Raw genomic sequence first — 17,218 nt, 5'->3', positions numbered from 1 at the left:
CAGATTTCACACATCCAGCGATTGTAAAATTGCGGGCATGGCAAATATATATTATTATTTATTATATAACTATATGACATGAATAAACATGTTATCTTTTACATGGAATTTTCAAATATTGAATATTGAATGCTATTTACTGAATTAATATCAGGTTTTTATATTCAGCTTTGAAATGTGGTGAAATTATGGTGTAATCAAAGCAATTATAATTTATTTTTGATGATCAAATGTCATATATGATTTCTTTGAAAATTTCAATCGAAAATATTATTTGGTTTAGAAATTGTGTAAATTTTAAGAAAGCGATATATTTTTGCGCTAATCGCGAAAAACACCCGCTATAGGCTAGAGTCTATTGTTTGAAGCGCCCGACTACAATGTGTTAAGATACTAGATTGAAATTGGGAGGTGAGTCACAAATGAAAAACACCGACCACAATTAATAATTCATTCAGTAAGCCTAAACTGATTAATGTCATTCAGCCAGTGGTGTAATGTCCGTGCAGTCAATCTGGGATGCCAGTGAAACACACCCACCATAATTAATAATTCATTCAGTAAGCCTACACTGATTAATGTCACTAAGCCAGTGGTGTAATGTCCGTGCAGTCAATCTGGGATGCCAGTGAAACACACCCACCATAATTAATAATTCATTCAGTAAGCCTAAACTGATTAATGTCATTAAGCCAGTGGTGTAATTTATTTTATTTATTTGCAAAAACAGTACAAAAACCAATACATTGCAAAAGCGGTAAACAAATTATTGAAGAAAATTTTATACATAAGTATACAGTTAAAACATATGCAAAAGCGGTAAACAAAATATGGAAAAAAAAATTATACATAAGTATACAGTTAAAACAAATACAATATTTCGCGCTTAAAGTCGTTGTAGGACATATGGAAAATATCCAAGTTAGCTGGAAGGGAGTTAATTAACCTAGTGAGTCTTCCCAGGGGCATCACCATTGGTAAGTTAGTTCTGGACCTGGGAAGAATTAAAAGCCTGTGTTGGCGGCCTCTCGTGAAATTATCCGGGACATATAGTCCTATTTTTGACAGAATGTCTGGAATTGATACTAAACCATTCAGAAGCTTGTAAGCCATCATCAATAATGCGACGTCCCGTCTGGAACTAAGGCTGCAGATATTCAGCATTCCCGAGATAAATGCTGTTGGAAACAGCCATGGGTAAAAACCAAACTCTCTCATATAGAGGTAACGTAAAAATTTCTTTTGAATTTTCTCGACCATTAGTACATAGACAGTGTCCTCTGGCCCCCATACCTGAGATCCACTCTCGAGAATGCTACGCACTAAGCTAAAGTAAAGCAGCCTAATGACTGCAAGGTTTGTCAGTTCCTTTGAATTGTGTATGACAAAACCTAACATTCTTGTAGCTGATTTACAGATCTTTTCAATGTGAGCGTGAAATGTTAAGCGAGCGTCATACACAATTCCTAAGTCCTTATAAGTCACCGTATGCTTTAGTGATGTATCTTTCATTTTGTAATTAAAATATACGATCTTTTGTGACCTCGTAAAACACATAACTGAGCATTTTTGGAAGTTGAAACCGAGTTTGCTGTCAATACTCCAGTCAATAATTGCATTTATATCTTCCTGGAGCTTTTTACAGTCTTCTAATGATCTTATTCTTAAGAACAGTTTAATATCATCTGCAAAAAGTAAAAAACGGACGAATTTGATTTTTCCCCGAATATTATTTATAAAAATTAGAAACAATAAGGGTCCTAAATTGGAACCCTGCGGCACACCAGAGTTTGTAGGATACGCGTTAGAGTTAAAACCACCATAGGAAACGAATTGTTCCCTTTCTTTTAAATAGTTAGCAAAGAGTTTAATTAAGTTTTCGGAAAAACCAATTTCTTCAAGCCTACTTAAGAGCACTAAGTGATCAACCTTATCGAAAGCTTTCGCAAAGTCATGGTATGACGTGTCAACTTGCTCATTATTATCGAGCGCTCTCGCCACGTAATCAGTATATGCCATCAAGTTTGTAGTGGTTGATCGGCCACGTCGAAATCCGTGTTGTTGTTCGATCAAGAATGGTTCAACCTTGGCATATACATATTTATGAATAATTATTTCGAATAACTTGGCAGGTGCGGAAAGAATTGCTATAGGACGGTAATTGGTTGCCTGACACTTGTCACCATCTTTATGTAGAGGGGTAACTTTTGACAGCTTCCACAGTTTAGGAAAAATTCCGTTTTTAATCGTAAGATTAAATATATGTAGAAGTGGATTAGACAGTGGTTCAGAACAACCCTTAATGACGAAGGGTGGAATGAAATCAGGGCCAAATGATGTTTTTGGTTTCAATTTTCTTATTGCTAAACTGAAATCCATGTTATTAACGTTTTCTATAGATATGTTTTGAGCTTTTGTCAATCCAATCTGTCCTGGTACGTAAGAATCAAAATCAGCTTTTTCTGGATTATAGACAGATTGGAAATATTTTGCGAAAGCTTCCGGTACGTCAGTTCCTTTGTAAGTACAATCATTCAGAATAATATGATTTAAGAGGCCTCTGTCATTTTTTTTGTCAGAAACATATTTCCAAAATGACTTTGGATCGTGTTTAACATTATTCTCTACCTCCACAATATATTTTTTGTGTGCTATTGAAATGCTATGTTTAATTTTTGTACGATAGGATTTGAATAACTCGTGTTCACTATCCAAACCTGATCGTTTCCACCGTCGATGGTATACAAGCTTCGTCTTTATGTCCCCGATAATCTCACGCGAAAACCATCTAGGATAGTTTTCATTTCGCGGCGCTTTTTTTCTTAGAAAACATTTGTCAAAATACGCGTATAGGGTATCGTAGAAGTACTTAACTGCTTCGTCAACATCGGAGATCTCCAAGATAGCCAGCCAATTGTGGTCACGCAATTGGCTGTACAGCTTCTCAAAGTCTCCTTTGCGGAAATTCCAACCACGAAAGTTATTTTCTGAATGTAAACAACGACTTTTCAACGGTCTGTCATGATCAAGACTAATTTCTGACACAAGTGTCGGGTGATAATTATCTTCTTGAACAAGACAGAAATCGGATTTTTTTGTAAACATACTAAAGTTACTTAATACTAGATCCAAAGTACGATTACATGAGTTAAGTACTGTATTAAACTGCTTCAATTGAAAAAGTTCCATAACATATAAAAGCTCAGTGTTCACTGCACGTGGATTTTGTGAAGAATTAATGTTAAAATCACCAATCACTAAGATTTTTTTATCAACAAGGTAAGTTAAGTTACTAATTAAAGTTTCGAAAAAAGTCGTGTAAATATGCGTTTTTGAACTGGGTGGGATATAAACAGAACAAATAAATAAACATAAGCCTTGAATTGTGACTTTGACCCATAAATTTTCGTCTCCCGTTTCCAGATGGGAAAGTCGTTCGGCTCGCATGTTTTCTTCGTTTAGTAAAGCGAGCAGTAGTCCACCACCTCGTGTTTGTTGAGTGCTTCTGTCTTTTCGGAAAACTGTGTATCTGCTGTCGAAAATTTGCGCGTTAAATATCGAATCGTTTAGCCAAGACTCCGTAATCACGATGAATTTATGTTCTTGGTTAAGAACATTTTCTAGAAATTGATTCATCTTAGACCTGAGTCCTCGCACGTTCTGGTATAGTAGCAGTCATTTTGATTCGGTCGGCTTTTTCGCGTTTTCTTGACCTGAAATGCGTTTATTATAATATCTAAAATGACGGACAACCACTCCTCGGGGCCATAGTTCTTCTTTTAGTAGTAAATCTATGTTCTGCTCGTCGACTCCTATTTTAAAGGATGAGTATTCTTTAGAAAACGCCATAAACTTTTCAGCATTACAGCTGAGAGCTGTATTCGTTTTGACATGGGAAATGACTTCCTCCGTCGTCGTGTCGGGATCTAAGCGTGAAACGATAATAAATTTTTGTTTGGGTATTACTTTAATCTTACTCGAGTCATTGGTTCCTACGACTAAAATTTTGTTTTTATTGCGTAAGGCGGCACTGTATGATAACAATGGGCAGGAGGGCGGCTCGGTGCGGGGGGTTTGCTTGACGTTAACGCCGCTGCTCTCAGCCGGTGTAACCGACTCGGAGGCGGGGGCGGGCGCAGGGGAAACGGTAACTGGTTCACTGCTGTTTGCCAAACGAGGCTGGCTGACTGCAGGTGTGAGAGAGATGGTATCAATATTCTCACCTGAGTTTGAATTTTGGTTGATTTTTGTTTTCGATCGCGTTGTAATCACCTTGTCATTCGCACTGTAGGTACTCCGAAAGACTTCAATACTCGTAACGAGCCGCGAAATGATATTATTTTGAGTGATTATTTCATTCGATAATTGCCGAATTATTCGCTCCTGTTCGAGATTTTTAGTTTTCATTGACGATAGTTGCGTGTAGCAATCATCCAGTACTGCGATGCTTTGCTTATTAGACATATTTATTATTATTATTCGTTAACAAAATACGCGCGACGAAACTGTGTGCGTCTTAACTCGTGACTCGTGAAATGTATGAACGCGTAAAAGTAATAATAAGTAATGTCCGTGCAGTCAATTTGGGATGCCAGTGAAACACACCCACCATAATTAATAATTCATTCAGTAAGCCTAAACTGATTAATGTCATTAAGCCAGTGGTGTAATGTCCGTGCAGTCAATCTGGGATGCCAGTGAAACACACCCACCATAATTAATAATTCATTCAGTAAGCCTAAACTGATTAATGTCATTAAGCCAGTGGTGTAATGTCCGTGCAGTCAATCTGGGATGCCAGTGAAACACACCCACCATAATTAATAATTCATTCAGTAAGCCTAAACTGATTAATGTCATTAAGCCAGTGGTGAAATGTCCGTGCAGTCAATCTGGGATGCCAGTGAAACACACCCACCATAATTAATAATTCATTCAGTAAGCCTAAACTGATTAATGTCATTAAGCCAGTGGTGTAATGTCCGTGCAGTCAATTTGGGATGCCAGTGAAACACACCCACCATAATTAATAATTCATTCAGTAAGCCTAAACTGATTAATGTCATTAAGCCAGTGGTGTAATGTCCGTGCAGTCAATCTGGGATGCCAGTGAAACACACCCACCATAATTAATAATTCATTCAGTAAGCCTAAACTGATTAATGTCATTAAGCCAGTGGTGTAATGTCCGTGCAGTCAATCTGGGATGCCAGTGAAACACACCCACCATAATTAATAATTCATTCAGTAAGCCTAAACTGATTAATGTCATTAAGCCAGTGGTGAAATGTCCGTGCAGTCAATCTGGGATGCCAGTGAAACACACCCACCATAATTAATAATTCATTCAGTAAGCCTAAACTGATTAATGTCATTAAGCCAGTGGTGTAATGTCCGTGCAGTCAATTTGGGATGCCAGTGAAACACACCCACCATAATTAATAATTCATTCAGTAAGCCTAAACTGATTAATGTCATTAAGCCAGTGGTGTAATGTCCGTGCAGTCAATCTGGGATGCCAGTGAAACACACCCACCATAATTAATAATTCATTCAGTAAGCCTAAACTGATTAATGTCATTAAGCCAGTGGTGTAATGTCCGTGCAGTCAATCTGGGATGCCAGTGAAACACACCCACCATAATTAATAATTCATTCAGTAAGCCTAAACTGATTAACCGCTTCTGTGCCAAGAGCGAGTTAACTCGCATTCTTGGCCTGCTGTGCACAGCTACACTTCTACCTACTGGCATTTAAAAGGTTAATGTCATTAAGCCAGTGGTGTAATGTCCGTGCAGTCAATCTGGGATGCCAGTGAAACACACCCACAATAATTAATAATTCATTCAGTAAGCCTACACTGATTAATGTCACTAAGCCAGTGGTGTAATGTCCGTGCAGTCAATCTGGGATGCCAGTGAAACACACCCACCATAATTAATAATTCATTCAGTAAGCCTAAACTGATTAATGTCATTAAGCCAGTGGTGAAATGTCCGTGCAGTCAATCTGGGATGCCAGTGAAACACACCCACCATAATTAATAATTCATTCAGTAAGCCTAAACTGATTAACCGCTTCTGTGCCAAGAGCGAGTTAACTCGCATTCTTGGCCTGCTGTGCACAGCTACACTTCTACCTACTGGCATTTAAAAGGTTAATGTCATTAAGCCAGTGGTGTAATGTCCGTGCAGTCAATCTGGGATGCCAGTGAAACACACCCACAATAATTAATAATTCATTCAGTAAGCCTACACTGATTAATGTCATTAAGCCAGTGGTGTAATGTCCGTGCAGTCAATCTGGGATGCCAGTGAAACACACCCACCATAATTAATAATTCATTCAGTAAGCCTAAACTGATTAATGTCATTAAGCCAGTGGTGAAATGTCCGTGCAGTCAATCTGGGATGCCAGTGAAACACACCCACCATAATTAATAATTCATTCAGTAAGCCTAAACTGATTAATGTCATTAAGCCAGTGGTGTAATGTCCGTGCAGTCAATTTGGGATGCCAGTGAAACACACCCACCATAATTAATAATTCATTCAGTAAGCCTAAACTGATTAATGTCATTAAGCCAGTGGTGTAATGTCCGTGCAGTCAATCTGGGATGCCAGTGAAACACACCCACCATAATTAATAATTCATTCAGTAAGCCTAAACTGATTAATGTCATTAAGCCAGTGGTGTAATGTCCGTGCAGTCAATCTGGGATGCCAGTGAAACACACCCACCATAATTAATAATTCATTCAGTAAGCCTAAACTGATTAACCGCTTCTGTGCCAAGAGCGAGTTAACTCGCATTCTTGGCCTGCTGTGCACAGCTACACTTCTACCTACTGGCATTTAAAAGGTTAATGTCATTAAGCCAGTGGTGTAATGTCCGTGCAGTCAATCTGGGATGCCAGTGAAACACACCCACAATAATTAATAATTCATTCAGTAAGCCTACACTGATTAATGTCATTCAGCCAGTGGTGTAATGTTCGTCCAGGCATTGAGGAGTTTCGAATTCGGTTGGGAGTGGTTTTTCCAAATTTCATGTAGAGAGTGACCTTCCTCTTTTTTTGCAAAATTTCATCAATGTAAGAATAAAAGTGAAAATTTGTACAAAAATCAAATCCACGCTGCCCGCCCGCCACAGACACTCTTCAGGTATTTTAATGGAGCCTGCTCTAAGGAGTTAGCAGAATTGATCCCCGGTGCACCGGTGCATGTGCGTGAAACTCAACACGAGTGGAACACCCGTTCACAGTTGATGATATGATGAAGTTGATTTGAACGGCGTAAGTATGTGGAACGAGTTACCTGCATCTGTTTTTACGGGCTTATTCAAGACCCGAAATAATAAATCCATTCCTATAGCCCTTAATACCCGCCTCACAATGCAGGCCAACCAGGTGGCGATATGGCTCCCTTCCCTTTACACTGTACAGATAAGGGCGCTCTTGTGAAGTGTCTCATACAAAATAAAAAATTCTGAAAATACTGCTCTCCATGCACTAACAAAACATTGCTAAGCAAACAACCATTGTGTTTACATTGTGTTTTTGCATTACTTTCTAGCTTGAAGTGGTTATACAACCTTGTCTCTTTCTCACATAACACACACCATTGCGTGTACAAAATAAATTGATAACACGCTGAAACAAAAAAGAATTACTTGTAAAATACCAATTTCTCCACCAACTTCTAACATGCATTTTTAGTCACGTGGTTGAAATTGTGGTTTGTACCAGCTGTTACAATTCGATATACTAAGTGATTTATGCCCCGCTCAATGCAAAAATAATCTATGTAAATAAAAATGTTAATGTTTTTTGTTTAAAATCTTAAATCTCCTAAAGTTCTTCAACGTTGCGTATGTGTGTTTTTATATACCTATATTATATAGATGTCGCTTGTGACAGGTAAAAACTTTTTTTGAAAAACAACGCCATCTGTCGGATGTAAAAGCAACACGCGCTATTTTTTCTCTATCTGCACAGATGGACTGATTCACAGCAACGCGTGGCAGGGTAAAGCTAGTAATAATATAAAAATGAATGTGCCCAGTTTACACATTTGCCACGGGGCTAGCAAGTTTATTGCTACAACACTACATTCAGTAAAATGCCTGACTCACTCATTGGATATGTTATCAAATATAAACAATTCATAATTTTATCATATTTATCACTGCTTGTGGGTTAGTGGGTCAGTGAGTTTTCAAACATAAACTACGAGCTAAGTACGTATAGCAACATTTCCAGTCAAATTAAAAATACACATTACATTACAGATTTAGATGGATTATTTTTAAAAGATTACCAAAAATAAAAATAAATGTTTATGAGGGGATTCAAATTTTATATGTGATGACTAGGATCCGGAATCGCGGTGGCTTTTTGAAGAATTCCAGGGACGCTCATTATTAAAGGCAAAACAATTAAATTATCGTTAATCAACGGGTTAAATTCGTTTTAAACATACTGTCCTTTTGCAGCTGCATGTAGTATACATACTAGAGGCTTGGTCTGAACAAATTCTCAATTTTACATTATTTTTTAAAGAAATTAATTTTCATACGGGGAATATTATTATTTATTGGATAATTTGTATAGCGCCGCTTTTGTGAGAGGGGCGCTTTACAGTTGATGCAGGTATTACAGAAAATATAAATATTACAAAAATAGAGTGAAGTTAAGTAAAATGAAGCATAGGAACAGGTGACACGAAAATAGACGATGGAGACTCTGCAGCAAGAATCCTAGGTGGTGAAGAAACTGAAACATTCCACTTGAAGTGAAATAACACAGAAGTGCGCTATATAAATGTCATGTTATTATTCTTATTCCCTTTCCCTTCCCTTCTCGCCCTGCTTGTTTTGACACTAATCGCGCGCAACACTAAAATTTAACAAAGTTTCATCACAATAGGATGAATGATATAGAAAAAAGAGAATTTTGATTAAAATTTCATAACGCAGAGCTCACCATTATTTACAGAAACCTTTCCTAGCATCCACACAACTGGCCAAAGTTTCATTGCTATAGGAAGAATGGTATAGGAAAAAAAAATTATACACACTTAATAACGCCAGAGCTCACTTTTATGTATAGACACCTTCCCAGGCGTGTGCACAACAACTTGCACAACAACTCGCCAAAGTTTTATCGCAATCAGATGAATAGTATACGAAATAAGGGAATTTTATACAAATTTCAAAACACCAGAGCTCACCATCATATATTGAAACCTTCTCTTGCATCCACACAATAACTCACCAAAGTTTCTTTGCAATCGGATAGGAAACAATGGATTTTATGCAAAAATTTTATGTTGCCAGAACTCACTTTTAGGTACATAGAAACCTTTCCAGGTGTGTGAACAACAAATTGCCAAAGTTCAGACATCCAAACATACATTGATTTTTATATATATTGAAAATATGAAATCAAGGTTAAAATTAAATTTAAACAATATTAATAAAAGACAATACAGTTTCCTTGTTGGTATCACTATGTAAGCCAGTACTGTGATTCAACTACGGTATACAAAATTCGAGTTTATGTGGAAAGGTTTATATCAATCACACTAAAATAATATTATGTGACGTACTGCTCTTTGTCCTTTTTGTGGTAAAAATGACTTTACTTGACTTGTTGACTGAAGCTCGGCCCAGGAAATATGAAATCCGATACTTTTGTTTATCGTACCACGTTGGCAATCGATAATAATAATTTCGTCTTTTTCTATTCAATGAACAAAATATGAGAAAGAAAAGAGACAATAGGTAATGGTAAATCGGTATGTCTTACTTTAAAACAAATATTTTTAAATGACAAGCCGATAGGAAATATTTCATTTTTTAGAAGTTAGTTACGAATTAGTATTCATCAATCATCACCATGGCCGCGTTTATAGTACTTTCAATTAATCTAATAAATAAGTGGATAAAACCCCATCCTGAGCTAAAATTTGATCGTGGGGTGATTTATTGTGACGTGTGTGATATTTCTTTAAAACAATTAAAAAAATATACAGTAACTAAGCACGTTTCAAGCAGAAATCATTTGATAATGAAGACAAATGATAAGTGTAAAACAGATTTCTATTTTGATTTAGCTATGTTTTTAATATGTTCTAATATTCCATGGACAAAACTAGACAATTTTAATTTCCGTCTTTTTTTTCGAAATACTTGTGTTGTAAATGTTCGACTATGGATCTTCCGAGTGAATCTACTCTCCGAAAAGTGTATTTAAATAAAGTGTTTTGTAGTGAAATTAACGATATCAGAAAAAAATTATGACATTCATATATATGGGCGACAGATGATGAAACGACCGATAAGTTTGGACTCAATATAGCTAATCTGGTCGTAAAACCACTAGGAGACATTGTAACTCGGTCATATTTGATTGCTAGCAAGGTTTACCAAGAACCAATGCCGAAACCATAAAGGATTTTGTAAAAAACAGTTTAATTTTTTTGTGGCAGGAATCTGCAGTTAAAAACTTCGAAAAACTTTTAATTTTAACAACAGACTCTGCCCCTTATATGCTAAAAGCCGGACGCGAACTTAAAGATGTGTTTCCCAATATGATATACTTTACCTGTTTGGCTCATTCACTAAATCTAGTCGCTTCAACTGTGCGGGATAAATATAAGAAAGTGGATGATCTTATTTCCTGTGTTAAAAAAATATTTTTGAAAGCACCAACAAGAGTAGACATATTTAAAACCATGATTCCAGATATTGCACTACCACCAGAGCCGATATTAACGCGTTGGGGAACTTGGCTCAAAGCTGCTGTTTACTATGGTCAACATTTCTAAAAAATAAAAAGTGTCGTTTCAATTTTAAATGAAAAGGACGTTGTGGCAATAGCGAAAGCTAAATTATTGTTTGAAGATGCGAGTATTAAGGGTGACCTAATTTTTATAATGGAATATTTCGGAACAATTCCAAATGCTATTAAAAAACTCGAGGATCCTAAGCTTACTATCGTCGAATCGTTTGAAATTATAGATGAAATAAGGACTCTTTTATCGTGGAGCAATGAAGAGTGGGCAGAAAAAAGATTCGATGCCATATTAAATAGAAACCTTGGCTACGATAAATTACGGAGCATTAGTGAAAATTTAAATGTTACCATCGATTCAACACAACTCTATAAATTTACCCCGCTGACATCTGTCGATGTTGAACGATCATTTTCTATGTATAAGTGGATTTTTGAAAATAGGTATAATTTATCACCAGAAAATATGGAACGGATTCTTATACTGTATTATAAAAATAATGTTGACGTCAAAATGAATTGATCCTGCATCATGTACAATGTACATTCTGTTCGAATTCACAACAGGTAAGCATTAAATAAAGATATTATTAATAAGAGGTGTGAAAGTTATTTCTAATAGGCTTCTCCGAGAAAACTTTTCAATGTTGACAACATACTTGACTCCTGGCATACTAAAACTAGAAAGCGGTCTATAAATAAGTGTTTCATAAGTAGTTAATTATTTTTCCCTTGAGTACAGCACTGGTAAAGCCACCGCGATTCCGGATCCTAGTGATGACCATGCGAATGTGTTTACAGCTGGCAGTCAGTGGGACTATTCATTATTTGGGGTTATGCTCGGAATGAACCATGTACTGGTCAGAACGGATGTGCACACTGTTGACACATTTCTTCAGACTGATTCGTGGATGGTTTGAATACTCGGCTATCACGAAGAGCATTAATTTCTGTTTCCGATGATTATCTCCGTCACCGACATCACAGACTGTTTAATCTCCCGGCCAGTAGGACTAACTTGTCAATGGTCGTGCCGGTGGGGAGAGCAATCTTGTTGTTGAACAGAATCAATGCTAATGTCGATATATTTTTAGAAGTCAAGCTTTGTTGCTGCTAGTATAGTTGATACCTACATGTTTATTAGTTATTATTATTAAAGTTATGTCAAAATGTTTTAAAATAAAAAATTTTGTAATGTTTTTGAAATAATAAATTGAATTCCCGGTAATGGGTAATTTTGTGAGATGGAAGTAATGGAGAAGGGGAAGAAAAATGGATTGAGAACAATCAGTAGAATCTTGCTATTAACGTTACTAAATATAGCTTAAGCCATTTCAATTCATTGCTGCCCTTTCATCGGGGCTATACTTATAAGTTTCTTCCGAGGTGGTAGGTAAGTGAAGTTATGAATTACTAGATGTACCCCGCCACGCATTGCTGTGGCACAGTCTGTCTGTGTAGATAGAGAAACAATAGCGCGAATTTCTTTTATGTCCAACAGATGGCGCTGTTTAAAAAAAAGCATGTTTTTATCTATCACAATTGACATCTATATAATAAAAACAACATGGGCATGTACCTAGTTTGGTGGTCTTAACATACCCATAAAATGTAATAACCAAATAAACTGAATAAAAAAAAAAAATTAAAAAATAGGTACATAAAAACACATGTGTATTCAAATGCAACATTGTGTCGAAATTTCAAAGCAATCTGTACTTTAGGAGAATTATGCCATGGCATATTTACAAAATAAATGCTTTGAGTGATGGAGATTTCCGGGCATTTAGTTTTGTATTCGGCCATGCTCATACAAAAAATCATACCTCCGAATATTAATAAGGAAATATATAAACTGCTTCCTGTTGTATAAAGTCAAAGAATCCACCAATATTTCATTTTTTATTCAATATTTGTAATTTTTATAACTATTCTACTTTTTTATGTGAATACCGCACAAAACTGCTCCCAACCATCTGGAGCCAGTAAGATTGTGGCATCCCAAACTGGGCTATGTTGTGAGGCTAGTAGGGAGAGGAAGGAGATGAGGAAGAGGAAGGTGTGGGAAGGTAGCGATGGCTGCCTAATATTTTTGATGTCCTCCGTGGTTGAGGGGTAAGGCTCTTGACTAGCAAGCCGAAGGTCGCGGGTTCAAATCCCAGCATGCTAGTAATTTTTATTTGATTAATTTGTCTTATTTTACAATTTATTCCTTTAAAGCAGAGGTTCCCAAACTTTTTTGCCCCGTAGACCACTTGCCAAATATTTTTTTTTCCGTAGACCCTTGCCTGCCGAATATTGAATTTTCTTAAAACTATTAACGTCCCATGTGATAATCATTTATTTTTTTAGTAAAAATATTCCCTTCCCTTGCCTGCCCAACAACCGGGTGGCGGTATAGTTGCTCTGTCTTTACATTGTGCAGAAAGGGGCACCCTTGTGAGGTATTACACCAACTGAAAATGAAGCAGGATAAAAAAAGGGGAATTTCTTTCTGTAGCTAGCCCTACAGAACTGCCCCTTAAGTTCTTTGTCAGTGCTTATTCCGGTCAGTTCTTTTTGTCACATGATATCCGATTCTTCAACCTTGCATTTCCATAGTCAAAATGTCCTCAAACTTAGTTTTGAAGTCTGTGTGAAGTGCATTTAAATGTTGAACGTCATTATTACCCTGTACGTTTTTCAAAAACAAGTTGGGGAACTAGGAAAATTCGCGGCTTCCAATGTGCAATGTTTTGCTTGAATATATTAATTCTGACGAGAAAAGGAACGTAGACTCTATTTATATACCTAAATTAACAACTTCACGAAATATAAAAATACAAATATCAAATAAGTAATTTCTCAGTCTATTATATATTTGTGTTAGGTCTATTGTATCATTTACGGAACTCCTAAATGTTGACTTGAGGTAAATGGGGGTCCGCTCGTATGTACTCCCATTTGAATCTCGTGGACCCCAAATTTTTTTCTGGCTGACATAGACCCCCAGCATGCCGATATCGACCCCTGGGGGTCCATATAGACCACTTTGGGAACCTCTGCTTTAAAGTAATATATATTATACTTAAGACCACCATTTAGAATTGAAACGTTGGCGACCAGATCTAAATAGCCAGGTACTTCCCATTGAGTTTCTTAGCCTTTAAGTTTTGTTGCTGGTCTGCCGCCAAAAGTATGAATAAATAAATAGATAGATATTTCTTCTTACCGCAAATATATTCTTTTCGTTGACAAAAGCGCTGGTGTACATTCTGCAGAGGACTTTGGTAGTGAAGATCCCAAGCCAGCGGATGATGTATAATTTCTTGTCTAATCCGATCTCTTGCAACATGGCCACCACTTCCTTCTGCAGCTCTGCTTTGGACTTCTTTAAAACGGGACTTAGCTGAAAACACATTTACATATTTGTTTATTGATATTTGTATTTTACTGCACAGTGGTACACAGAGGTGGGCTCAATGCCAAGTGCCAATTTCATTGCAACCAACCCAGAATGTAGCGTCCTCCACATGGAGTAAATGTAATGATTTAAAACAATATATGTAAGTAGAACAGTTGTAATGTTATCAACATTGACAGAATGTAACTCCTCAGGCCCTGGCCATATTTTGACATGAGGTCAGAGTATTTCCGCTTTGCAATAAAATCCAAATAAATGGAATATTTCTGAAAGCATCCGAAAACTGAGAACTGCTTTTGAAAGGTGATACGTTTTTTGTAACTAACATTTCTGATAGATTTTCATTTTTTTGTAAAAGGCAATTAAACCTAAAAAGAGTGCTTTGTGATTATGAAAAAATATATAAAAACGCAACCATTTAGACAAATGTTTTACAAACCTTACTGTCACCTAACTTTTATGTCGTTTCATAGAAAAATAATTAATATAAACTTACAAAAAGTTTCATAATTTTTATTTCAAACTAGCTGTGGCTCAGTCTGTCTGTGCAGATGGGGGTGTTTTAAAAAAAAGAGTGTTTGTCCAAAAGATGGCACTGTTTTCCAAAAAAGCATGTTTTTACCTGTTATAGGTGACAAAAACCATGTTTTTACCTATTATGGGTGACAAAAACCATGTTTTTAACTGTTATAGGTGACAAAAACCATGTTTTTACCTGTTATGGGTGACAAAAACCATGTTTTTAACTGTTATAGGTGACAAAAACCATGTTTTTACCTGTTATAGGTGACAAAAACCATGTTTTTAACTGTCACAGGTGATATCTATATAATAAAGGTATATAAAAACACACTCGTACTCAAATGCAAAGTTGTGCCAAAATTTCAAAGCAATCAGTGAAGAACTTTCCGAGAATTAAGATTTTGAACAAACGAACATTTACATTTTTATTTATATAGATAGATTACGTTCGGAACCTTTGGTTTCTTAAAGGTGCATATTTTAATTCTTCTATGGTTAACTTTAAAGATTTTAATATAGAGCGTGGTGTTTTCCCTTTCTAACACCGTTTAGACCATATTTCTCACCATGACAGTAAGGGAGATGCAATGATTTCTATGAGACCATACGAGTTGTTCCCAAATGCGAACTAATTAGCCTGAAAGGTCTCGTAAGGTGGTCTCGTTTCATATCTTTGTAATAAGAGTGAATTTTAAGATATTTATTTCAATGAATAATATGTTATACTAAATATGGTACAAAGCAACACCCTTCACCATAACCTTAAAATAACAAAACAAAAATATATTTTATTTTTTGAAAAACATAAATAATATTACAAATTCCAACTACATTTCCCGACTACCGGAGGTTTGAAGCAAACATAAATTATAGTTGCAGAGCCACATAAATTTTTTTTTCTAATTTACAGCTTTGATTGTCGATAAAATCTTACATTTTGTAATATTTTAAGAATGTACACTAGTATGAAAAGCCATTAATATGCATAAAAGAGATAAATGTGAAATTATAATCCATACTTCTTCGAGAATCTGGTTCAGTTTCTTGCTCTTCGCCGTGACCGTCTTAATCTGTGCCGTGGTGAGGCGGTTGTTCACGCAGTATGCCGGCTGCGGCTTCCAGTGGCGCGTCATGAAGGCCATGGCGTCGTTGTTCTTTCGCCGTGGTTCCACGATGTCGCGGAAGTTGCTGAGGACGCGATCTTTCGACATCTTGGTAGGGAATAAGAGCTCTGAAACAAGAACATTCATTTACTGAATAATAGAATAATGGTGGTGAGTTGTTGTAAAGTCAGTCTATTTGTGGCAGTGAGTCAATCTGTGTATCTTCTGTCTTTGTTGCCTTGAATGAGGCTGAAGAAAATAGCAAATATTTAACAGTTTCGGTTTAGATTTACAGTAGCGTGGACAATCAAAATATTTAACGGTGGTTTTAAGTGCAGTTCTGGACAATTGGAATATTTAACACTTTGACAGTAACGGTGAATGCCTCAGCAGTTTTAAGTATGGCCGCGGAAGCATGATAATCTCTAAATAGCATTAAATAAAGTCGCTTTCCGCGTCTATTTGTTGTGTTGTCTACGAACTTAGTTCTTCTAAACTACGCAACGGATTTTGATAGGATTTTCACTATCATTTAAAGAATTTCTTCTGAAAGGTTTACATATACATATAATACATGCATATTATATTTTTTAAAAGTAAATAAAATTCGATGTTTTGTAATCAAGTAGTAAAAATATATTTTCGGAAAAATATTTGGAAGTGTTGAAAATTAAAATATTTTAAATTTTGAGTAAAGGAACACGCTACAGTGGTTTTAAGTATTGTATTATAAAAATTTAACTCTTGAAAGTAAAGCATTACATCAATTATTTCAAGTATAGTAGCGTGGACTTTTGAAATTTGTAACATCCTACAGGGGTTTTAAGTGGTGACATTTTGATTGTAATCAAGTGATCGTAAACAAAATGACTGTATGCAAAAGATTGTACGTAAAAAGTTCGTAATTATCATTTGATCGTAAATTTTAAAATTATGTTAAATACTCAATCTTATAATGATGGTAATTATAATTAGAAAAAATTAAAAGGCTGTTTATATACTGTAAGTGCCTTTATTTAACAGTTATTTAAATTTTATTTATATATATATTACCTAAATATATTTATTGATAACTGTTATTTAGATTTGCATAATATAAACTCTGTAAAACCAGCATTTGATATGATAATGACAAGTATTAAAATGTATTGTTCAGTATGCAGTGCAAAGTACATTTTTTATTTATTTATTTTTTTTTAATTAATCTTAAGTTAGCAATTACACGTAAATTATATAAAATCTTTTTACTCTAACATGACACAGAGACACTATTATTTGCCTACGATCATTTTGAATACTATCATTTAGAATTCAATCATTTTCTTCACAATCATTTTACCTACAACCGTTTTAAGTATAGCTGAGGAAAAATACATATGTATCATTTTTGCACAG

The 17,218-nt window shown here is 35.7% G+C and overlaps 1 protein-coding gene across 2 annotated transcripts in view; it reads right to left on the bottom strand.

Moving 5' to 3' along the window:
* Gnpat (dihydroxyacetone phosphate acyltransferase) overlaps positions 1 to 17,218 on the bottom strand; it is a 55,061-nt gene that overhangs the window by 16,911 nt on the left and 20,932 nt on the right. For both annotated transcript variants that reach the window (XM_089640850.1, XM_089640851.1), the window contains exons 2-3: positions 15,740 to 15,951; positions 14,007 to 14,183 (exon numbers count right to left, since the gene is read on the bottom strand). In XM_089640850.1, coding sequence (XP_089496976.1) covers positions 14,007 to 14,183; positions 15,740 to 15,931 — 369 coding nt within the window. In that variant the 5' untranslated portion in view covers positions 15,932 to 15,951. The remainder of the gene's footprint in view (positions 1 to 14,006; positions 14,184 to 15,739; positions 15,952 to 17,218) is intronic.

The sequence above is a fragment of the Hesperophylax consimilis genome, chromosome 16 (genome assembly GCF_061612785.1).
Source record: "Hesperophylax consimilis isolate HC1 chromosome 16, BYU_Hcon_1.0, whole genome shotgun sequence".
In the NCBI taxonomy this organism is placed as follows: Eukaryota; Metazoa; Arthropoda; class Insecta; order Trichoptera; family Limnephilidae; genus Hesperophylax; species Hesperophylax consimilis.
Note: the sequence above shows the minus strand (reverse complement) of the source record. Positions and strands in the feature narration are given on the sequence as shown.